Source organism: Anastrepha ludens, chromosome X (assembly GCF_028408465.1).
Source record: "Anastrepha ludens isolate Willacy chromosome X, idAnaLude1.1, whole genome shotgun sequence".
NCBI lineage: Eukaryota > Metazoa > Arthropoda > Insecta > Diptera > Tephritidae > Anastrepha > Anastrepha ludens.
In genome coordinates, this window is record NC_071503.1 from 9,871,934 (window position 1) to 9,896,912 (window position 24,979).

Sequence of the window (24,979 nt, forward strand, 5' to 3'; positions counted from 1 at the left end):
ACCAATTGATTGTGTTGGGCTTTCACCTTGGACCTTTTTAATTTGATTTCACAAATGTGATATTTCTTTTGCTTTCTTGTTCAAATGTATTTATCCATTTTGTGAACAAGGTCGGTTTAACTTCAGTAGCTGGACGTTTGAACGTTTAAGATTAGAAAAATCTAGAATTAATGATTAAAACTAAACTAAAAATACTCACCCTTTTGTACTCTCAGCTGACTTTTACAAAGCAGTCATTGCGAGAAAATTCACACATTAACAGATAAGAATATGAGCGTTGTATTTTGTGAGACAAAACGTGAAAATATATAGAAACGGGCACCTTGACTACAGTATTACTCTAAGTTCTACTTATTTACAAAAAACGTTGGGTTTGTTGAAACACTGCTTCCAATATTAGAACTTCCAGTATTTTGCTGGCTTCTTGTCGAAGTCGCGTACAATTGTTGTTGAAAGCTGTGATACTGCTGTGCGTATTTAAGATCATTTGAGGCGGGGCCAACGAATGGTTTGTATCCTACATTGCCTACATCACCGGAACCATTTCCACCGTTGCCACCACATCCAACAGGTGACGAGCTACTACATACTTGCATCGCAGTTGAGAGCATAGTGCTGTTATTACCCATCATTATAGGTCCATTTACTGCAGATTGAATTGATGAACTGTGATCGTTTGGAAGCAAACTAGCGTTGGCAGATATTTGTCCACTGTTGCCCACATTTGCTGTGTTCATATTTGGACAAATGCTGCTGGTTCCTATTGATTTAACAGTCTTTTGCTGACTACTACCAACAGTAAACATTTGACCTTGCCCTGGTACCCCTGTGACGCCCTGCGTAAGACCGTGCACCGGTCCATTGCCACTTGGGTTATTTGCCATGAACACAGAGCTTTCTCTGCACTCCATTGGATCCTGTGTCCCATTCGCAAAATGTCCAGGCATCACTGTGACACCGGGAGCTTGCAGACGTGGCCCAGGAAGCATTTGATTTCCTGAATGACCTGAATGAATATGCTGCTGTCTTATCGGCCGTATGCCACGTATCATTGTTGGATGAGGTACCATATTCATTTCGTGACCAGTCATAAGATTGCCCCCTGCCATATCTTCCTGCTCACTTACCATTGAACTCATCTGATTGCAATTTCCGAAAAAGTGGGCAGCAGTGTTACCTGCTCCTCCAGAGCCACTATTGCAGTTACTTATTTTGACCGGATCCGTTGCAGCACCTGTATTTCCTTGTCCTAAATGACTATTGTCTATAATATTGCCCGTTGCAGCAACATGTGGATTCGTGTAACGTAAAAACTCCAGACTCGGAGGCACACGCATATTGCTACTATTATTGTTCTGAGTACGAACTGGCATATACTGTATCGTATTTGGCGTGCTGGCTTTCACTTGTATGTTAGGCGAAACATTAAAGCTACCAAAGTTCATAGCCATACGACCCATCATACGGTGAGGTGGCATTACACCATGCAATCCACTTTGTCCGTCACGTCCAATACCACCACTGGCGGGATTAAATCCACACATCTTCGGATTAAGCAAACGTTGCCCCATAGATCCAAGCATGGAATTTATATGGCAGTTGCTAGACAAAAATGACCCGGAACCATTAATATGCGGCGGCATGGCCATATTACCAGACGAACCAGCATTGCAGTGATCTAATCCAGAATCCATGGATCCCATTATAGCATCCATATTCTGATTTAAATTATTCGGAAGGTTTACATCATTTACTCCAATGAGACCCATGCTTCCGGCACCACCTGTATTAATAGACACACAGCTTGTAAGCTGTTGAGACATTTGAGCTAATGACGATATTGGGTCAAATGAGTGGCCTAATTTATTTTGAGCCGAGCGGTTACTATTCGGATTCAGTGGGAGGCTATCGGTCCGACGACAGAATTGTGAGGGTAAAGGGGCTGAATTTTGGCGCTAGAAATAAAACAAAACCATTTATAAGAAATTTATGTATGACATATTAGGTGAAGTAAAAAGTTCTGAAAGCTTTCTTAATAAAAGCAATTTAAAGTAAAATGATATTGTATTTATCCAAAGGAACATGCTTACGGGGCAGAAAGGTCTACGGACATTATGCCGTATAAGCTGTCTACGGAGATCTAGCGTGCTTTTGAATGTGAGTACTCTGTTGCTTCTTTGGCATCGAGGGAGCTTTCGACAACGCTTCTCACTCGGGAGTATATCGCGCACTAGAGAAGATGAACGTGCAAAGACATTCTTTCAGATGGAAAAGGGGCAAGTTCGAGAATACACTCTGCGACATACTGCAAAGTACTTTAAACCTGACAAAGGTTGGTGGCTTTAGACATAAACCCGTGCAAAATTGCCATCATTTTCTTAATCAGGAATAAGGGAAATCAATATGGACGGGTTTACTATAGTCGAAGTTAAGTACGTTGGCATTATCCTGGACACCAAGCTTAACTGAACAAAATTTGAGAAGAAATTTAGAATCGAAGTGACGATGAAGAAAGGTGGAATTCACTTGCTTTCGAAAGGAAAAGAGTCTACAACACCATTATTAATAGGATCGGAGCCCTTTCGTGCTATGAAACAACACGCCGTCAAAGAGGATCTTAGAGGCGAAGAGTTAAGGCTGCGGGATGTAAGTTGGCACCAAACTGTATAATATCCAATCAATATAAAGAGATTCAGGCCACTTATAACTCTCCCTAAGCACAAACTGAGAATGCTCACTGGCATTCTTGCAGGTCACTGCAGACTACGAAGTCATCTCGCAAGCTGGGATATGGTCCACTGAGTCTCGTCGTTTCTATGAAGAATCCTCGGAAACTCCAACACTCCTTCTTCTCGAGTGTGACGCTACAGCGCGAAGGATTAGATATCTCGACCAGATGCGGCCAGAAGAAAGGTATATACCCTCCAGCCCAACTCAACTCTATTTTAAATTTATTGATGGTGCTGGGTTTGGATGAGGTACTGTGACGAGTAGAGCACGCAAAAGACCATGAGGTCGACGTACGTACCCCATTTTCATTCGAAAAGAAAATTCGATATAATCGCCAATACCACTTCGACCAAATTTAAGAACCGGAGCATGCAGCCAAAATAAGTTGTGTTGTTTGGCCACAGTACAGTATCGGACTGAACACAGCATCGTCGGTTCCAAGGATTCCATTCTGGTAATATGAACGTCAAAGAAGGTGTATCGTCGAAAATGTCGATAAACTCATAAAAGCCAGAAGCCCCGAGAGTTTTGATGTTGTATTCTATCCCAATTGCCGCTTGTTCCAACCCTGGTGCTAGGCAATTGTTACCTTTTCAAGCATTTGAAAAATTACCATGATGGTGCAATACTGGCTTCACGAAAGCCGAACAATGACAATTAAGTTAATTTTTTTGTCGAAATACAAAATAGTCAGAACTTTTTACTTGACCATAAACCGTGTACGGTTACTCCACCTCGATGGGACCTGGCGTTTTGTAATTGTTGACAACGCTACTATTCGTATTTGGAATATGTTGCGAAAAATTCAAGCCAGGACTAGCTGAAGGATAACGGCCTTCCATATTTCCAGAGTCTGTAATATTTCCACTGTTCGGTCCCATCAATGGAGTTCGGGATCTTTGTGGACTAGGGCGAGCATTCTTTAAATCTGCTAAATTTAAAAATATAATGTTAAATTTTCCAAATTTAAAGGATATATGTATATATATACCTGTTGGTAAGTTTGTGTGAAACGATTCCAGATCTTTAGGTGACAAGTGTGATAAAGGAGTGCTTGGATTACTATTGAATTGGTTTATTTGATTGCTTCGATTTCGACTCGTAACGTTAATATTAGTGCCACTACTTGTCGGTGAATCATCTGATTGGAAATTGTTTTTACATTGAGCATTTGTAGTGGAAATTGTTGTGCTAACTGTTGACGTTGCTGACGTTACAACCAGCGTCGTTGGCGTAGTAGGCATATGCACATCCATATTTGGCGAGTTTGCTGGTATTCCTAATGCTCCTGATGTTCGAGGTGATGGTAAGGATAAGTTTGATGTCGGGTTGTTAGGGCTTGCTGGATTTGGAGACTGCGTTGCAATTGGAACAGACGCCGAACGTTGTGTGGGGTGATATGGTGGTGGTGGGCCCTGTGCTGATCGAATAGTTTGACTATTATTTGTCGTAGCTGTCGATACACACGTTCCTCCCATAAGAGGTCTTGTATTTACATTTCCTATGCTTGCAGAGTTCGAGCGGCAAAGTGTTGCTGCCATACAGCCGACGTCGTTTGGTGCTTGACACTTATTATTTTTAATACGTTCTTCGAAAAATTGGTGTTGCAACTTAGACCACTCTATCTGAGCCATTCCTACTTGACCGACTTCTAGAGGATGAACACCACCAGAACCCATCAACTTAACCGCATTACTATTTAAATTGCTATCTCCAATGAAATTGCTTATCATTTCAGGGGAGTTCGGCATGAGTCCACCGGGTGCATTGATGTTACTACTCCCTCCACCTCCACAATTATTGTTCCCTACGGTATGGCAAGGTAACGCGTTACTGGACATATTTCCAACACTAACGTTCGGAGCAACTGCACTAATAACACCATTGGGACCACATGACATATTCAACTGATTGTTTATTTTCATTGATTTATTTGCGTTACACGTTACATTGTCATGAGTATTCGGGATATTTCCATCGTCTAATGCTGTGGCCATATTTTCTGCGTTGCATAAATTTTGATTGGTAGAATTCATTACACTTTGTGATATACTATGCATATTGTTATTCAAGGGGTTACTCATCTGCGATCCGATGCCCGTTGAACCAGAACTAGGCAAATTTAACATTAGACCAGGAAGATTTCCCGATACATCTGTGCCCAATTTACCCAACGGATTTGCACTTTGTAACGGGTTAGACAGAAATTGGTCTATTTGTTTTAATTTTGCCAATTGCTCTTCCCGATGTTGTCGTTGCTGTGGTGTTAAATTTTCATCTGGCACCTTAATACCTTGCAATGAAGGAGTCCCACTCTCACTCCCTGCACTGGGATCGGATGCGCTAAGCGGCTTACTGGCAATGTGGGGAACCCCAATAGAATGAGGTCCTCCTACGACTCCATCAACTCCATTGGGTATTTTCATAGCAGAGTGAACTTCGTTAGACGCTCCTTCCACATTATTTCGACTCTCCTCCCAGCACATTAAGCCGTTTTCATTACCACCTAACGTTTCCGTTACTTCGGGAAAACTAGGATTATTGGACTGACGTAAAGGTGCTTTATTTTCTAAATTTCCACTCAGACTCATAAAATTAATTTTGTTTCCATTTGGCTTTTGTGACATTTTAGGTCCTGAGTTGCTGCCCCCAATCCATTGTTGACTCCCTGCATTTACCGATATATTACTTAAACTAAGAGTATTTTGGCGTTGTAGTTTAGATATTTTCATTGGACTTTTCGAAAAAAAATCTTCAAGAAAGTTTTTCGTTGCCGGCTGTGTGCAGTGGTATGCTATTATTGTTGGAAACTGACCACTTAAAACTGATTCAGCACCCTTATTGGCTAGTTGGGTGGAGAATACAAAAATATGGTTTTGCTGCTGCATAAAATCCATGCAGTTTGTAATTGAGCCTCCAGAATTATTAGTATTATTAATAATATTTACTGCTGTGTGATATGTGCCACCAATACAAGAATCACTAGATGTGTTAGCCAGGGAAGCAGAAGGTGTAGAATTGAAGTCTTCTATGCAACTACTGGGACCATTGTTACTAATAGAACACAATACAGATGACAATTTATCATTATTACTCGAATTCGTGCTGCTGTTATTACAACTATTACTGGCCTTCGTAGTCGATACCTCGTCAAGTTTAACTGCGAGTTTTATTAACTTTGTATATAAATTGAATTCATAAAAGACATTGCTTACCTGGTGTGCATGAGCGAACGTCTGTCGAGATACTGCCTGATAAGTTGACAATGGATCCAAACCCAGCCGGCGACATTTCAGGTGAAACGTTAACGTCTTCTTTCTTAACGTTAATTAAATTATTCATAACATCAGTTTCTTCTTTAACAGAAGACAAAGAATTCATTACCGATGTTGCGCACAGAAAATTCTTAGTAGAAGTTCCTGTTAGAGGATTAGCACATTTGTCCAAAGATGACTGCACAACTATAGTATAAAAACAAATATAAATAGGGAAATGTAAATAAAATTGAAAACAGAGCTTATACAAAGAACAGTGTATACCATTTTCCTCTCCTTTTACAGTGCCTTGGTTCTTATTAACATTTTTAGCCGAATTGTTTAAATCCTGAAGGATATCTGTTGCACCGTTTTCTATCGGTTGTGATGAAATATTGCTGCAATTCGAATGATCACTACCATTATTGGGCGAGGCTGCATTTCCAGTATTAGGGCACGATTTAATGCTACTATTGGAATTTTGACGCATCACTGATGTAGACGCTGTTGTGGAGTTCGCGGGGCAATCGCGCTCGCGTTTGACAATGGCATCTATTACTACATTAGTAGAACCACTGTTGTTATTGTTGAGCGTTCCATCTAACGCACTATGGCTGTTTGCGCTGTCTACAATATGATTTGTTTTAACTCATAATATTATTAGTACATATAAATCTCAGTTTGTTTTAATGTTTTAAAAATTAAATAAAATACATAACATTGTCTATTCAATCCTGATATTCAGGGTTTCTGAGAAAGTCATCCTACAATAGATATTTAAGAACATTATTATTTAAGTAGTTTCTGATTAGTTTGGATATCAAAATATTCGGTTTTAAAGATAATTAAAAAAAAATTTTTTTGTCTCCTACGTCCAATTTTTTTTTTTTTTTATGTTAGTTCAAGAGTCCGATTCTTTTTCTGTTATTAGTTAAATTAGGTATCGTTCCGAGAAATGCGTATCATAATCAGTACGGTAAAGATTAACCCTCGAATTACATCAATAAAAATTGTTGAAAACCTAAGCCAAACTTTTTAAAAATGAATTTGTGCGGAAAGTGCTAGAAAAGTTTTACATGAAGCTGAATGCCATGGCAGTGTCACTCAAAAAAAGCCGTTTATTTCACTTGTGAACAGACGAGAGCGTATTGAAATTGCTAATAACTAGTATGTAACCCCCGAAAATCGGGTGGGCTTTTTCCCACGGAAAGTAAACAGCATATGTGACACTTTTATATATTAAAAGTTATGATGATTAGAAAAGTGTATATTTGTATTCATATGTAATATGTAAGAACTTATGCATATAACATTTTTAAAATTTTTTTCAGTTAAATCAGTAATTTTTTTTTTAATTACTTCATTATAAACTACAGTCAACGTCAAGTTTTCGTTATTGCCCATTTTAACTCGTATATTTTCCCAGGATCTATCCCGGCTTAACGCAACATAAAGTTGGCCGTGAGCAAAGCAATCATCCTTTAAATGAAGGCGCACCCTTGATAATGTTTGCCCCTGGGCCTTATTTATTGTTATGGTGAAGGCTGTCCAAAACTCTTTCTAATTTGCACTGTTACCGTTGTTTGAAGTGAATTGACAAATTTCAAGTCAATTGACAATTCATACCAATTATTGCCTTCACAAGAAAATGTTCATGAATACATATTTATTAGTAAAGAGAACAAAACAAAACAATTATTGAGAATCCAAATGTATACAATGACGTGCTAAACAAAGCAAACGTACTCATATATATGCGTATGTTTGTGTGTCATCCCGCGTTGCATAGACATCGCTGTTATCAATATGAAATTTTTGATAACTTTACACGCAAATCTTTCATGAACAAATTAACCAACTTTAATTTTTTTAATTTTCCGGAAATATGCTCATCAAAACCTTTCTTTTGATATATATTTCATATCTGTACATATTGTAGTTTAGTCAGAATAAGCGCCATGTTTTAAAATAATAATATAGAAGATTATCTAATTATTCAGACGAAAGAGAATTTTGTATTTTGGGAGAAGGTGTCATCGAATTCTTTGGCGCAAATCAGGAATTGCTCTTGAGAAACAAAAACTTGTAAGTATTGTTGTTATTGTTGTATTAACAGCTAGGCGGGGTTTAGGCCTATGCGATGTAGTTACCGGTCGTTCTGGTCTAACTGATCGAACGGTAGACCCAGGAAGCGTGCTGTTTCAACAGGTTGGGTCCAGAGGGAGAGGGGTGTTAGGTGAGTAGGTTTGATGAGGCATGTGAAAGGTGGTTAGTATCGTGCGGTGTGCCTGCACATGCTGGACATATCTTGCGTATGTCGGGGTCGATTCTGCATAGGTAGGAGTTTAGTCTGCTACAGTATCCAGAACGCAATTTAAACTCTTAATCTGCAAAATATGGTGGTTGGACTTGGGCGACCTACAGAAGTCAGGAGTTTAGGAAGGTGGTAAATGTCGCCCGATGAAGTCGTTTAGTGCCTTTCTGCATTCCCATGGCAGCCGGTTCTACGTTACAAGAATAATTCCGGTTTTCCCCGACCAAAGGCTGCCGCCCCAGTAAACTAGCCTTGTCTAGTGCACCCTACCTTGTTGGTACAGTCAAACATAGTGATGGTGGAGTTATGGAGTTGGATTGCATAGCGGCAAGTGATAATGTTCTTTCCAACCGACCGATAGACAAATAGGGGTATTTGAACATTTTACAAAGAAAATTCAAACTGATTGTCGAAAATCTTAGCTTATCAAGAACGTTTTGATTTCAATAAGCTAAGGACCCAAAACACACAGCCATGGTCGTTAAGCTTTGGCTCCAGTACAACGCTTTTAAACAGCTCAAAACTTCCACCAATTGAGCGTTTATTCAACAACATGTAATAACAAATAAGGTGGCTTTCAGAAGTGTTATGCGGTCTGAAAGGACAAATATTACAACCGAGGAAGCAGAGAATTTAGTAAACTCAATCTTACCGTTATGTAAAATATGTGGTGAATAACTTTGTTTTCTTTTGTCACATTTTACCCGTTACACAAATGGTAAAGGATTTTCGGTTCATTCTAAAGATTTCCCTAAAATATAGATGAAAATATGAAAATCTTCTATAACTTAGGAAGGAAGCAACAAGGTAAACAAATGTTTACCCAGCAATCCATAAGGTGGGTCGTTGGCTTCTTTAGCCCATACAAGACACCAGGGGCTAATGGAATCCGCCCGGTAGTACCATAGTACTAGAGCTTGCGGGGAGTTAATCATACCACATCTAGTTGGGATGAAGCGGGACAGTTTCGCGCTGGCATTCATACCAACAGTGTGGAAAAGAGCACAAGTGGTTTTCATAACAAAAATAAAAAAAACGGACTAATCACTGGCTAAATCTTTCAGGCAAGTTACTTTCACCTATTATGTATTAAAAGTAATGGAGAAGATTATTGAGAATGAAATCAGATCAAAAACTCTGCGTATAACACCTCTCCATCAAAATCAGCATGCGTACAGGACAGGAAGGTATACGGACACTGCGCTGTATCAGCTATGTACGGAGATCCAGAGAGCATTTACTGTGAGGAAGCAGATCCTGATGTCTTCCTGGATATCGAGGGAGTTTCGACCACGCCTCTCACTCGTGGATATGTCGCGCAATAGTGAACAGAGACGTGCAGAAACCCACTTGCAGCTGGATAGTCCTTGCTAAAGACGAGGATAGCTGAAACCGCAACAGCGCTTTAAACGTGACAAAAATATGGTGTGCGTCTGGATTTAAACACGTCCAAAACAGCCATCGTTCCTTTCACCAGGAAAAGGGTTTTACCAGAAATGAGGGAGATCAGCATGGACAGGGTGCTATTCGTTTCGACAGCGAAGTTGAGTATTTTGGCCTTCTCCTAGATACCAAGCCTAATTGGAAGAGGCACGCTGACGCAATCGTGTCCAAAGCAACAAAGGCTCTCATGATCTGCCATGCGTATCCTGTTGAATATTACCAGGGAACGCCTCGGGAAAGGAAAAGTAATTCCATCTAAAACATGTAATTGGTGAGAGTGCAGCTACCCAGAGATGATATCACTGAAGTCATCAAATTCGAAAAGAAGTTCAGAATGGAACTGGACGATTAGTTAAACTGGAATAGACCTGTATTGAAAGTAAACTTCAGGAGTGTACCCTACACTGGTACACAGATGGCTCGAAGACCCCAAAAGGCATAGGCACTGGAATCTACGGCCCCAGAACCAAGCGTTCAGTGGCGATGGGTAGTTCTCCAAGCACTTTTCAAGCGGAGATGTATACCATTTGTCTATGTGCAGATAAACTTGGACAGAAATTCCCGGAATGAGCCATTCTGAGCGACAGTCAGGCTCCACTTAAGGCCCTATCGTCCTGCAAAACCAAGTCCTCGCTGATGCTTGTATCGAAAAACTCAATCTACTAGGAACACACAAACGCATCCGGCTGATTTGGGTCCCAGGTTACGCCAGGCGAAATCCTTACTGGGATGCTACAATCAAAAGAGGTCTAAAAAACTCAAAACCCTCCCCAAGGACAAACTGAAAATGCGTACGGACATTCTCACATGCCAATGCAGACTGCGCATGACCGGGATTTGGGCTACTGACTCTTGTCGTTTCTGCAACAAATCCCAGGAAACTCCAATGCATCTACTCCTGGAATGCAGTGCTATAGAGCGAAAGAGGTTGAGACATCTTGGCTAACTGCAGCCAGAAGAAAGACAGATACGATCAATCCTAACCAGCGCTATCCTGAGTTTAATAAGGTAACTGGGTCTGGATGAGGTACTATGACGAGTAGAGAGCACAAAAGACCATGTGGTCGAAGTTCAAACTTCATAAAATATCTATCTATCTGACATCCCAGTCCCTTAACATTGGATCTCCATCCCTATGTTTGGTTACCTTACCACAGTACGGTTTTGAGGACGTTTGGCTAGTTCATTGGACCTAGCACAGTTTTTCATTTACTTACCGGCCAGTTCACAATCATTCTGGCTGGTTACGCTTACTTATAGTGATTTTTTTGTAAGTCGGTGCATGCAATTCTAGTTTATTTGCAATCTAAAAGTCAGATTTTTTAAACAAAAAGATATATCCCATTGGTTTTCAACACTTTTTCCCGATAAAACCGCGAGTCTTGACACAGTGCTGATTTAAACAAAATTACATAATTTTTACGACTTAAAAGTAGATTTTGAGGAAGATCAGATGGAATTAAATCTTTGGTATAAAATAATTTGCAATACGATGTCCCAGGAAAGGCCAAAAATTGTTTTCAAAGCAGAAGATAGGCTAACTTTCTATACATCGCTTTGCTATTTAGCACTGCGATGTACTTTTTTCTGTTTTACTTTAAATTTCTGTGATGAGCAATTTTTGTTTGTGACGCGTATCAATAACTTAATGCATGCATTTAGAGACTTCACACGATTACGCTTAATAGACCTTTTTGTTTAGGAATCTAACTTTGTACTTATTCAACGCAACTGACGTTTAGGAAGTCAGCCATACGCTGTTGAATATACAATGATGGATAAAGGCTTTTATATATACCCTCTACTTTAAATCTATACAAATTGTATTGTCCACTGAAAAACTTTTTGATAAAGTTTTTACTGAATCTTTTTTCTAATCAAAACAAGCTGAACAATTAATTTTTTAACTCATAACAAAGTTATCAGGGAAAAACGCAAAATAAGCGGTGACAAGTCTGCATATAGAATTAAGTTCCAAGATTGTTATAGCATATAGATTGATACAACATAAGCATTCCACATACATGTACGGATAATGATACTGGAGAGACAGTCCTTGGCCGGTTATAAATCCGGGTCCTTCCGGTAACGTAAAACCGATTGTCGTGGGAATGTTGTTGTTGTTTTAACAGCATAGTTAGCCCCGTCAGTGTAGGTATATCATCTGTCGTCTTCGTCTAGCTCATCTAGGGGTAGACCCAGGAAACATGCTGTTTCGACGGGTTGGGTCCAGAGGGAGAGGGGGGTTAGATGAGTCTGATTAAGGGGGCATGTGAAGAGGTGGTTAGTGTCGTGCGGGGTACCTTCACATGCCGGACATGTGTTTGGTATGTCGGGGTCAATTCTGGATAAGTAGGAGTTTAACCTGCTACAATATCCAGAACGTAATTGTGCCAATGTTACACGAGTCTCACGGGGAAGCTGGAGCTCTTCATCTGCAATGGGTGGTGGTTGGACTCCGATTACGGCATTCACGGGACGGAAGTTCATGAAGGTGGTAACGGACTCCCGGTGAATGTCGTTTATTGACTGTCTGAATACTGTCCGGTCCAGTAGGTCTCGGTCAGTTATGTCCTGGAGTTCGTCAGCGTAGTCGAGGAGGTGTCTCCTGACGTGCCTGGGAGGCGGCTCAGGCTCAAGCAGGTGTCTGCAGGGGTGAAACCTGCGGTAACACCCCAGCAGGAACTGCTTGCTGAGAAATTTGTTGTGCTCCGCGACTGGGAGCATTTGTGCCTCGTTATGAAGGTGTTGGATGGGTGACATCAGGAGGCACCCGGTCGCTGTCCGAATGGCGGTATTCTGACATGTCTGAAGCTTTATCCACTGCGAATCACTAGTTCCAGGCGACCAGACAGGCGCAGCATAGTTTAGAACCGGCCGGCCAATTGCCTTAAATGTCGAAAGCAACAGTTCTTTGTCTTTGCCCCAAGTGCTGCCGGCCAGCGATTTGAGGACCTTGTTGCGATTTTGGACTTTAGTGGCAATTGCGGTTGTGTGCGCAGAGAAGGAGAGCAAGCTGTCAAAGGTTACACCCAAAATTTTGGGGTTATTCACAGTCGGAATTGGTGTGTCGTCGACTTTTACCTTAAGGGACAGCTTGACCTCCTTTGTCCAGGTGGTGAAAAGGGTCGCCGTGGACTTGGTGGGGGAAAGTTGGAGATTCCTCGCAGTGAAAAAGCGAGAAAGGTCGGTGAGGTAGTTGTTCACTTTGGAACACAGGCCATCGATGTCATTGCCCGACGCCATTATCGTGCAATCGTCAGCATATGAGATCAGGGAAACTCTCACTGGTGGTTGGGGGAGCTTCGAGATGTAGAAGTTAAAAAGCAAGGGTGAAAGGACACCACCCTGCGGTACGCCTTGCTTAATCTTCCTCTGCTTTGACATTTGATCTCGAAAAATCACTGACGAGTGCCGACCGCTCAGGTAGTTCGCGGACCACCTCTTCAGCCCTGGCGGGAGTGTCGACTGATAAATATCATCTAGTAGCGTGGAATGGCTGACTGTATCGAAAGCCTTCTTTAGGTCCAACGCTACTAGGACAGTCCTCTCGCAGGGGCGGTTTTGGTTAAACCCGCGATTTATCTGGGCGTTTATGGCGGTGAGTGCCGTGGTGGTGCTGTGCACTCGTCGGAATCCGTGCTGATGTGGGGCTGGGGCCAGGTGGGTCGTGAAGAGTGGGAGTAGGAGGGCTTCAAGTGTCTTCACTACTGGGGAAAGGAGAGTTATCGGCCGATAAGACTCCCCTTGGTTGGCGGGTTTCCCAGGTTTCAATAGTGGGACCACTCTCCCTGCTTTCCACTTGTCAGGAATGATGAGAGTGGCCAGAGACAAATTGAAGACCCTTGTGAGGTATCCTACTCCCAGGGGTCCCAGATGCTTCAGCATCAGCGCGTTAAGTCCGTCAGGGCCAATGGCTTTCGATGATTTCGACTTGTTGATGGCCCCCTGAACCTCATCACCGGAGAAAGTAAGTGGCGCACTGTCGTTCGTCAGTTTGTGCAGCCTTCTGGTAACACGACGTTTGGTTCTGTCGCCCGGAGGATGCAGTGTAAACAGCCGGCTAAAATAGCTCGCGCATCTCTTCGGGTCCGACGAAGTACAACCGTTGAAGGTGATAGCCACCTTGTCGTTGTGTTTCGTCGGGTTCGACAGGGACCTAACGGTGGACCAGAGCATACTCACTCCGGAGGTGAGGTTACAAGTCTTCAGGTGCTCAACCCATTTAGTCCGCTTATGTTGATTTACCAGTTGCCGGATCTCCAAATTGAGATCCCTTATGCGGGGATCCCCGGGATCGGCCTGGCGTAGGTGGTCACGCTCGTTTGCTAAACTGGCTGCTTCTGCTGGGAAGTGAGGACGGATGTCCTTATAACATCCAGCTGGGATGAAGCGAGCCGCAGCAGCTGTGAGCACCTTGCGGAATGCGCGTTCGCCGACGCGCACATCAGTGGGGATGGGAAGAGCGGCGAAGGTGTCCTCGGTGAATTCCGTGAAACCGGCCCAATTAGCTTTTATAAAGTTAAAATAGGACCGGTGATTCGCGGAAACGAAATCGGCAGGTCTCTCGATCGAGACGATAATGGGCAAGTGGTCTGATGCAAGCGATAGCATAGGTCGCCACGTTATGCTATTTATCAGACCCGCGCTAGCTATTGTTAGGTCAGGCGAGCTGCTACAATTGCCCACTACCCTGGTGGGGGCGTCGTCGTTCACTGTGCTGAATGTCGAGTCGTCTATCTGCTCTGCCAATTGCTGTCCCCTACGATCATTTGGCAGGCTTGAATGCCAAAGATCGTGATGCGCATTAAAGTCACCTACAACCAATCGGTTTTCACCTCTGATGAGCGCACCTATATCAGGGTGATATCCTGCCGGGCAGCAGGTGACAGGTGATCAGAGATGACCTAGCGTGCAACTTTGTTTCTTGGACCGCAGCTATCTTGATACTGTGCCGGTTCATAAAGTCGACTATCTCGTCGACCTTACTCGTAAGTCCGTTGCAGTTAAACTGGAGAAGCTTGAAGCTTCTCGGTGAGGTCAGTGTAATCCGGGGGGTGAGGGACGCGTGGGGTTGTCTACGTTGGACCTGCTGTGCAATCCACTGTGGTTGTTGCGTCCTGATGGTGGTGGGCGGCCGCGCCTCCGGGGGAGGTAGTGGGTGCAGAGCTCTGCAGCAGGGGGCAACGTAGGCAGTTGTCCACTCACGGGTGGTGCGCAGGCCGGAACATCTCCGAAAATGGCACCAGCCACTGCAGGAATTGCATTGGACTGATACCAGATTCCGAGGTATTACGGTCTGACACACGGAACAGACTGTACGGGGGACCAGGAGCTGCTGGTTTGTCCCCGCACTGGGGTTGGAGCAGGAAGGGATAGGAGGGGTTAAAGGGGAGTTGTGTTGCTCCGATAGGCTCCTCACCGTGGAGGTGTGGGTTGTGGTGGCGGTTGGTAGTGCCGGCCTATCAGGGGTGTGGTAGCCGTGGAGGCATCAGACGCCTGTTGGCGGGAGCAACACGTGGCCACATACCGTGTGGACCACTCCCTGTGCGACTTAAGGCCTGAGCAGGTCTTAAGGTGGCTCCACCCGTTGCACTTATTGCACCTAACCGAGGTGGAGTTCGGGTGGAGCCGTTGATGGCAGACGCAGCAGTAGAATACCTCTGGCCCAGGGTTGGATTCGACTCCAGCCCTGAGGAGAAGTATTTGGAGCAGGTTAGCTGCGAGAGTTTGCTCCTGTGACGTAAGAGGTGGGGTGATATACGATACACTAGACAGGGCTAGTGTACTGGGGCGGCAGCCCTTGATCGGGAAAAACCCGAGTCATTCCGGTAACGTAGAACCGGCTGCCATGGGAATGTAGGAATGTCGTGGGAATCATCCTTTTCTCTTTTTATAATATTTCTTGCTGTTCTAATATTGAATTCAGTAGTAATTTGGACACTTTAAAATTGAGTCGACAGTACAGTTCTTTGTAAAAACAACTTTAAAAACATTGGTTCCACAGAAAAAAAACCGCGTAGTGGCCCTCCGAGGAAACTGTTTCGTAGAGACATCAGTTTCATTCTCAAAGATGTGGACAAAAATCCAAAAGTTAATGCTTCAAAATTAGACGAAAATGGTAGCGGGCACATTAGAAAAGCGTGTCCATCAAAGAGGAATTCGCAGAACTCTAAACAATAACGGTTTCCACAGTGGAATACCATGCAATTAGCCTTTAATTTCTGGAATACAACCGTAAATTTAGCTTGGAGTTCGCAAACAAGGGGATGGATTTTTGGCGAAAAGTTTTGTTTATAGATAAGTCAAAGTTTAAATACTGCACTTAATACGAAGAATTTAGTACCAACTGTCAAGCATGGTGGCAGCTCCGTAAGAATTTGATGAGCTGCTGCGGTATCTGGAGTCGGAAAAACCATAAGCTATAAATACAAATCTTTGCTAGAACATAATTTGAAACCTGCTGTGGATAATTTGGAGCTTGATGCAGGTTGAAATTTACTATGCTGCTTTACTAGTTCATTTTTCAATTCTTAATCATTTTTGTAGAGCATTGCTTTTGCTTTTTATTGCCTTTCATGGGCACATGCATATGTAATTATGGTAGCGCCAAATAAAGTATTGTGAGGAAGTCTATAAATATTTACTTATGCTACTATATATATTAATATTGATGGGCGGATTTTATACCAAATCATTAATTTGTTATGTTCAGGAAATGAAATTTTAAACACATATAACAATTCGTCCTAATGATAGAAATCGGTCAAAAAACACGCCCACCTGCCATATAACGTTAATTTTCAAAAAAGAAAAAATCGTGAGTTCTCTGTTGCAAATGAAGCAAAATTACTCAAATTTAGTGCAAATCTTATTTTTTATTATTATTATATTAGTATTTTTATTGCAACTAGTATAACATTACACGACATTTGCATTCTGGATGATACGAGTAATTCTGCGAATTTGTTCAGTTGTTGAGTGTTGTGCGCGGAATCCTGTGATTCTATGATATTGTTCAGGCGCTTTATCAAAAAATTTTGCAATATTTATTATTTCGATATAATGCTGCATCGTTTGGAGGCTTTCCTGGTTTTAGAATCATGATAACATCAGCTATTTTCCAATAAATTGGAAAGTATTGCAGCTTAAAGCAAGCGTTTATTGCGTTTGTTAGTTTTGTAATCATGTTTTGAGGACTTCGGCTGTTATTAAATCAAACCCCGTAGATTTCTTCGGCTTTAACTTTTGTATCTCGTCGCACATTTCATCTTCCGTTGTGGGTACTATATCGCCATCATTATCGCTGGCTATGCCATCATTATTAGGTGTTGGTGATAAGTCGCTGTTGGGTGTAAAGATTTTTGCTACATATCTTTGCTTTTTCTAGGTTTGTGTTCGCCCACCCGTTATTATCTACTTTCATTGCTGGATTATGGCTAGCTGGCTGTTGCAGCGTTTTGGTGCGTTTGCATAGTGAGTAATTTGTGTCTCTTTTATTATTTAATTGCTGTACGTAGCGATTGATTTTTGTATTCTTTAATTTAAGATTTGAGATTTTTTGCTGCTTTATCAACGGCTGATCTTGTTTGATGCCATCTACGCCGCATTTTTCGCTTCTTTAGCACTATTTCTTTTATATATTTTGTGCATTTGTGTCAAGAGGAAATTTTAATTAAAGAAGGTGTGTTCGACCAGGCAGAGTGTTGTATTTTTTTTAAAACTTTGTCATCTAGGTTTGTTGTTGAGTCTATTGGTAACGTATTGTCTTCAGATACTTCTAAAATTTTGCTGAAATAATCACAGTCGGTGAATGGACTAGTTAGATTGACAACTGGATCTCTTAACATTACTGTTTCGCTGCGAGTTAGATAAATTGGCGAGTGACCTGAATTCATGTCTAGCCCGTTTTCAATATTAAAATATGCAGTGGAGACTTCTGGTGATGAAAAAATCGATAAGGTCCGGATTTTTTTGTGGATCAGATGGCCAATACGTTGGCATCCATGAAGATGCAGTGCTACAGTTTGTTTGTTGAAGCGCCTTGAAGAGCTCCCTTCCTTTAGTGGCTGTTAGCCTAGACCTCCAATGTATATTTAGCATTAAAATCGCCGTAAAAACCATAATACATTTTGTTTTTCGACGCTCAATAAGATGGACATAATGATCGCATTTGATTTGGAGTCTTGGTGGGCTGTAAACAGCAGTCAATGTTAGATCACCTTTAGCATTAATTGAGATGGTGATGGCTTGGAATTCATTGGTACTGACTTTTTCTTGCTGCTGTTGTTGTTGTTGTAGCAGCATAAACAATCCCTATAATGGAAATGCTGCTGAAGTGACAGTCCTTGGCCGGGTATAAATCCTGGTCGTTCCGGTTACGTAAAACCAACTTTTTCTTGCTCGTAGTGTTTGATATTACTTCTAATAATTACAACACTTCCGCCTCGTGCACTGCTGCTTGGGTGAATAGTGTGGTAGGTTTTAAAGTTTTTGACTTTGAAACAAGTTTGATTAGTAAAATGCGTCTCAGTAATTAAACAAATCTCGATTTTTTCTGAATTGAGAATCATTTCCAGTTCCTCCTGGTGCTTTGGGAGACCGTTCACGTTCCATAGCATTATTTTTAAAAAATTGGGCATGTGTAATTGACTTTAAAAGTTAAATTTTAAATTCAAGATTTTGCAACCTATGCTCAAGTAATTTTTTAAATTCTTGTTATTCTGATAGTTTTTGCAATATTTTTGAAAGTATATTTTCTTCATGTGTAGTGGCATTTTCGTTAATTTTAGCCACCTGTGAGTAGGTTTGTAGGTTGCTTGGTGCTGTAATTTGTCTTGCTTTATGAGATAGTTTTTGTATATTACTAGCTTCTTTTTTATTTTTTTCTATTCCTCTAGTTTCGCTCTCAGCGTCAGTGTTATTTTTCCACTGTCCGGTTTTCTTATCTCGATTTTTTTGTAATTCTTTAGGTACTATGCAACCTCTGTAGCTAGCAGGGTGTGCTTCTCCACAGTTGTAGCATTTTGGCAGTTGCTCCTTGTTTTTGTGCAGTCGATTGTTTTGTGCTTCTGTGCACATTTGACGCAGCGTGGCTGCTTGCCGCAATAGTTTTGAGTGTGTCCGTAGGACTGACATGACTTGTATTGAGGTATTGTTTGTTTAACCTTAACCGCTTCAATTTTGACAATCGCATAAGATTGTTTTTATTTCAATTGTTTTTTTAATATCTTCAGTTGATTCGAATATGTATGAGTAGAAAAATATCTAATGCCTCCTTCGTTTTCCTTTTTAGTTTTTTCACTGCATTAATGATTTTTGAGCCTTGTTTTTAAGATGTAGTATGATTTCAGTAGGATCGCATGAATGATGAAGATTTTTTGCTAAAACTTTTATTGGCCTTCTTTGCTTATTTTCATAAGTGTACCAAGAAATGTTTCTATAATTAACTGGATGAAATGTATTTATTTTATAAATCTTATTGTTTAGAAGTTTAATAGGGAACGCATTGCTAGACCCATTTTTTACTCGGTTGAACAGTTTTTCGTACTCTGTTGTAACTCATTATTGAATTCAACTCAAATTTTCTGTTTTTTTTTAATGGAGTTCACCCTCTATGTCTTCATCATCAACATTGTTGGCTGGACAACCCTGCTGTAGCATATGCCTCCAATCGTCTCTTGCTTCGTGCCAGTGTCCTCCATGCCCGAAATCCCAATAAGCCCGCGTCTTCTTCGAAACCGTCAATCCATCTAAGCAGCGGCGGCCCCCTCTTCTCTGTCTGGCTAAACTTAAGAGTTCGAGTGCTCTTAAATGACCACCAATTGTTGTAACAGAACAACAAATTAAGCAACAAAGGTGAGCAAACAAAACAAAAAAGGTGATATGTACACGAGAAGTCCATCAACAAGTGCTGTGCCAGTTTAACGACCTATAGGCTAGATTTACTGCGTCGTCGTTTTGGTGAGCAAGTCTCTCGTCTCGGACCAGTCGATTGGAACTTTGATTGCGGCATTAGAGGCCAACGTTACTAAAGTTATTCACGATATACCGACCAAAGTCAGCCAGCAAGTCATTCTAAATTGGTGTTTACGGATGACCGAATCACGGCGCAAAATAAATGTCATGAATGATTCCACACAAAAGTAATAAAGATTACCCAATAATTTTGAGTTTTCGTTGTTTTATTTCAATTTAAAATCCGATACCTCTAAATTAATGTAATGTTATGATCTCCGACGGCCGCCGTAGCCGAGTATTTGGCGCGTGGCTACCATTCGGAATTCAGAGAGAACGTAGGTTCGAATCTCGGTGGAACACCAAAATTAAGAAAACGGTTTTTTTCTAATACTGGTCGGCCTTCGACAGTGAATGGCAAACCTCCGAGTGTATTTTTGCCATGAAAAAGATCCTCCTAAAAAAAACTATCTGCTGTTCGGAGTCGGCTTGAAACTGTAGGCCCCTCCATTTGTGGAACAATATCAAGACGCACACCACAAATAAGAGGAGGAGCTCGGCAAAACACCCAAAAACGGTGTACGCGCCAATTATATATATATATAATGATCCCCGATCCCAAAACCTGGAAAAGACCCATGAAAAGCAAGTCGACACCCATCATCTCTTTGTCGACTATAAAGCTGCGTTCGATAGCCCGATAAGGGATTGCCTGTACGCCACCATGTCTGAGTTCGGTATACCAACGAAGCTCATACGGCTTTGCAGAATGACGTTGAGCAACACAACCAGCTCCGTCAAGGTAGGAAATAACCTCTCCGAGCCATTCAATACCGTTCGAGGTTTCAGACAAGGCGACCCACTGTCATGCAACCTCTTCAACTTCGTGATGGAAGGGGTGCTCCGAAAAGCAGGTGTGCATCGTAATGGCACTATTTTCTGCAAATGTGTCCAGCTCCTTGCGTACGCCGATGACATTGACATTATCGGCCGCTGTAAGCGAGATGTCACGGCTGCGTTTTCTGCTATCGAGAAGGAATCATCACGAGTAGGTCTGGCGGTGAACGAGGGTAAAACGAAGTATATGCTGTCTACAACGCAGAACACACGTGTAGGAACGCACGCCATTGCGGACAACTATACTTTCGAAGTTGTGCCAGAATTTATTTATCTTGGCACCGCCGTTAACAGCAACAACGATATCAGCCTGGAGATCAAACGGAGAATCACTCTTGCTAATAGGTGTTACCATGGGCTAAGTAAGCAATTGAGTAGTCGAGCCCTCTCTCGCATGACCAAACTGACACTTTACAAGACGCTCATCATACCCGTGTTGCTTTAGGGCTCAGAGGCATGGGTAGTGTCACAAAGCGATGCAGCCGCTCATGGGGTGTTCGAGAGAAAAGTTCTTCGTAAGATCTGCGGTCCTGTGCGCGTTGGCGAAGACTACCGTTCAAGAATGAACCACGAGCTGCATGAGCTCTACGCCGACATTGACGTAGTTCAACGCATCGCCATCCAACGCCTGCGTTGGCTAGGGCAGGGCATGTCGTGCGTATGGATGAAGAAGCTCCAGCAAAGAAGGTGTTCGAGGGCGAAGTCCAAGGGAGCCGACGCAGAGGAAGACCGTTGCTCCGGTGGAGGAGACCCTATGCTCGCTTGGTGTACAGATTTGGAGAAGGCGCGCGCGGAGCAGAGGCGCCTAGTGAGGTCGGCCGTAACTCGGTAACGGGTTGTTATGGCCACCTAAGTAAGTAAGTAAGTAATGATCCCCGACGGAAATTCTTAAGCACCTTATTTTTCTTTGGATATAATATATACTGAATATTGTTGGATGCTACCTCGGCTGCATTCTCACGGCAGACGGCGAAGCAGATGGAGATGTCAACTACAGGCTAAACAAAGCAAATATTCGTGTACTAAACCGCGAATATTCATCTCCTTCGTGAAGTCAGTATTGGCGAAACAAGGCTATATGGATATATATACTTAGTCCTGCTATAAGTTCTGTTACAAGTTAAGTCCGTCATACCTTATCATATTGGTCTTCTTTCCGCGGGGATGAGGCTTAAGTGGTGGTTTGACGCCCATATCATGGGGACCAATCCAACATGAACTAAGAGGGAAGCTCCATATGGGGATTGGCTAGCCATCCATCCGCTTTACAGCGAAATTGGTGGCCATCCAATCACCATGCGAAGATCACCGTACGGACGAAGATCCCTTGTTATTCCTAAGTCCCCGTCATCCCATTCTTTCCTCTCCTTGACTCTAAAAACGGTATGCAACGCACGGGCGCTATAGTCCGCGAAGACTCGGGACTGGAAAGTGTTGCAAACGTAAATACTAATGAAGAAGAAGTTTTACTTCGCTCTCCGGTGAAGCTTGATGGTGCCAGTTCTATGAGTAAGAAAGGGCCTAGAGCTGAGCCAACCAAGGAGGGAATGCAAGCGAAAGCTGGCCGCGGTCAAAATCAATGCATGACCAATTTGACGCAAGCTGAAGCGGAACGATTGGCATGGGCTAAAAAGGAAGTCGAAAGGGGCCTGCTCACTTTGCAAATCGCGCTGGGTGTGCTGCATCAAACCCGGAGTTCGTCAATAAGTTTGAGGATAGACTGGCCGAAAAAAGGCAACGATCGACCGTAAGCGAAGGTACGGGTTACGGAGGCTGTGAAGAAGCTTCAAGGCCTATGGGAAGGTGCCGCTTTTGAAATAGTGAATAGCAGCTGTGTACCGTCGATACCATATGCAAAGGTGTTAATACCGCACACGATAAGCCCGGAGCATGCACTGCGTCTGCTACATATGCAGAACAAAGCTGTACCTACCGACGACAGGAAGGTGTTGAAAGTGGCTAAATCAGCGAACGCCAGAACTACATCCTCCAGATAAATAAAACGGCGGAGGACATCTTGTACGAACGATTTGGGAAAAAGGCGTGGGGCATTGGAAGCGTTTTCCTTTCGTCCCAAAATCTCAACCCAACGGATAAAAACGAAAACACGCTCAAAACTGGGGAGGTGGAGAAGGATATCGGCATTGAAGAAATACTCGAAACCTCTCTTAACATATTGGACGAGGAGGTGGGTGAGCTGGAGCAAGTATTCAACCCCGTGAATGAACCAACGCTGAAGGTCCTTCAAATTAACCTTCATAAAAGCAAGGGAGCCTCAGTTGAGCTCCTTCAAAATTGAGAGGGGATCAACTAAGACGTGGCTTTAGTCCAGGAACCATGGATCAATTCGGCAAACTTGGTACCTGGACTGGACTCTCCAAATCATAACACATACTTCCCGAGCTTTACGAACAGGGTATTGGTTAAAGGTTAATGGTAGTAAAGGGTTAAGGTATGCGCCTTTAGCGCTGCGACCATATTGATCTATTGTGCACCCTATGCTGTCTATTGACTGTTAAGTATGCTTATGAATGGTACCAGCTCCTTTTGAGGGCGTGATTGAAGGTCTTCATCTATAAGCATGAACTTGTTTAAAAACTTTTTCCTTCTATGCGTCATCCCCGGACATTCGATGATGAGATGTTCTATAGACTCCTCATCTTCGCAGCAAAATCTGCAGGTGCTGGTGTTAGTTATATCTAATTTATGTAAGTGTTTGTTGCAGGTGAAGTGACCCGTGAGGGCGCCTGTGAGAGTGCGAATGCTCTTTTTGTTTAACGTGAGGGCCATGTTAGCTCTTTTAGCGTTGAAACTTAAGAACTTTTTGGAGTGTCTAAGACCCTCTACGTTGTTCCAATGCTGGTTTATTAGAGTTTTGGCCCAGTATTTTACTTTTTGTTTTAGGCTGTTTTTGTTAAATCCAAACATGGGACTAGGTCCGATGAAATTTATATCTGCCCCTTTTTTTTTGGCTTGACAGGTTATTGAGTGCCTTGTGGCATTCTAAGAGAGTTTTTGAGTTGTAGGTATAGCTATCTAAAGCTTTTAGAACTGATTGGCTGTCCGAGAGTATTATAATCTTTACTCTCTCGTGGTTTCTACGTTGCATTATTTTTGCTGCTTCCATTATTGCGTATAGTTCCACTTGGAAGATGGTGGTGTCCCCGGTGAGAGTGAATGATTTGTGGGTTCTGGGTCCCACTACTCCTGCTCCTACACCATAAGGTGTTTTTGATCCATCAGTGTACCATTTTTGTGAATCATCATTCATCCATTTTGGGTTTGTTTTCCACTCGATCCTCTCAGGAAAGGTAACTGTGTATCCTTTTGTGAAACAGAAGGTTGGGTCAATGTGGTCTGAAACTTGAGCCATGCTTATGGTGTTTTTGATTTTATTTAGGATACTTAGGTGACCGGCGAGGTTGCCTAATTTGAAATTTTCTTTCATGTGTAGCATGAGTGCTTGCGTAGCTCCTTCCTCTTGGAGTGCTTTATGAAGTGGTGGCAGATTAAGTGCTTCCATGCCAGCTGTTGGGGTAGTTCTCATAGCCCCTGTGATGCATAGGCAGGCAAGCCTTTGTACTTTTCCCAGTTTGGTTATCGCTGTTTTTTGAATAGATTTGCTCCACCATACTAGTGCCCCATACAGTATGATTGGTCTAACCATTTGGGTGTATATCCAGAGGGCCATACTAGGGTTGAGGTCCCAGGATCTCCCTAGTAATTGTTTGGTTGTCCACAAAGATTTCGCGGCTTTTTTTGTTATATTATTTATATGTGATTCCCAAGTGAGTTTTTTATCTAAGGTTAAACCTAGATACTTGACCTCTTCCTTCAGTTCTATCACTGTTTTATTTATTTTCAATATAGGAAACTCCAACTTTCTTTTTCTTGTGAAGGGGATAATTGTGGTTTTGTTAGGGTTGATCGACAGCCCCTCCTTTTTACACCATTCTCATGTTGTGTTCGAGGCATTTTGCATTAAGTCTGTTAGTGTCCTTTCATGATTGTCTTTTATTATAACAGATATGTCATCTGCATAACCAATGGTTATAAATCCCTTATTGTTTTGGTGCAGCACAAGTCAGTAGGGAGTATAGTAGTGGAGAAAGAACTCTTCCTTGCGGACATCCCTTTTTCTGTTGTTACATTAAGTTCAGCTTGGCCTAACGAGGCTTTAATAATCCTCTGATTAAGCATTTGGCTTATCCAATGTGTTAGTATAGGGTTTGCACCTCTTTTCTCGAGTGCTGTTTCCATGGATTTGTAATTTGCGTCGTCGAAGGCTCCCTCTATGTCCATAAAGGAACAGAGGGCTATTTCTTTTTGATTTAGAGCCTTTTCTATATTGACAACGAGGGTTTTCAGTGCTGTGACTGGATTT

The 24,979-nt window shown here is 42.3% G+C and overlaps 1 protein-coding gene across 10 annotated transcripts in view; it reads right to left on the reverse strand.

The window, feature by feature from the left end:
• Nucleotides 1–255: 255 nt before the first annotated feature.
• Nucleotides 256–24,979, reverse strand: part of LOC128869481 (protein BCL9 homolog) — a 59,727-nt gene continuing 35,003 nt past the window's right edge. For 6 of the 10 annotated variants that reach the window (XM_054112041.1, XM_054112042.1, XM_054112043.1 and 3 more), the window contains 5 exons: nucleotides 6,270–6,632; nucleotides 5,946–6,191; nucleotides 3,722–5,890; nucleotides 3,465–3,661; nucleotides 256–1,955 (listed from right to left, as the gene is read on the reverse strand). In XM_054112041.1, the coding sequence (XP_053968016.1) occupies nucleotides 348–1,955; nucleotides 3,465–3,661; nucleotides 3,722–5,890; nucleotides 5,946–6,191; nucleotides 6,270–6,632 (4,583 nt within the window). In that variant the 3' untranslated portion in view covers nucleotides 256–347. The remainder of the gene's footprint in view (nucleotides 1,956–3,464; nucleotides 3,662–3,721; nucleotides 5,891–5,945; nucleotides 6,192–6,269; nucleotides 6,633–24,979) is intronic. The other 4 variants (XM_054112048.1, XM_054112050.1, XM_054112049.1 and 1 more) reach the window with 3 other exon arrangements.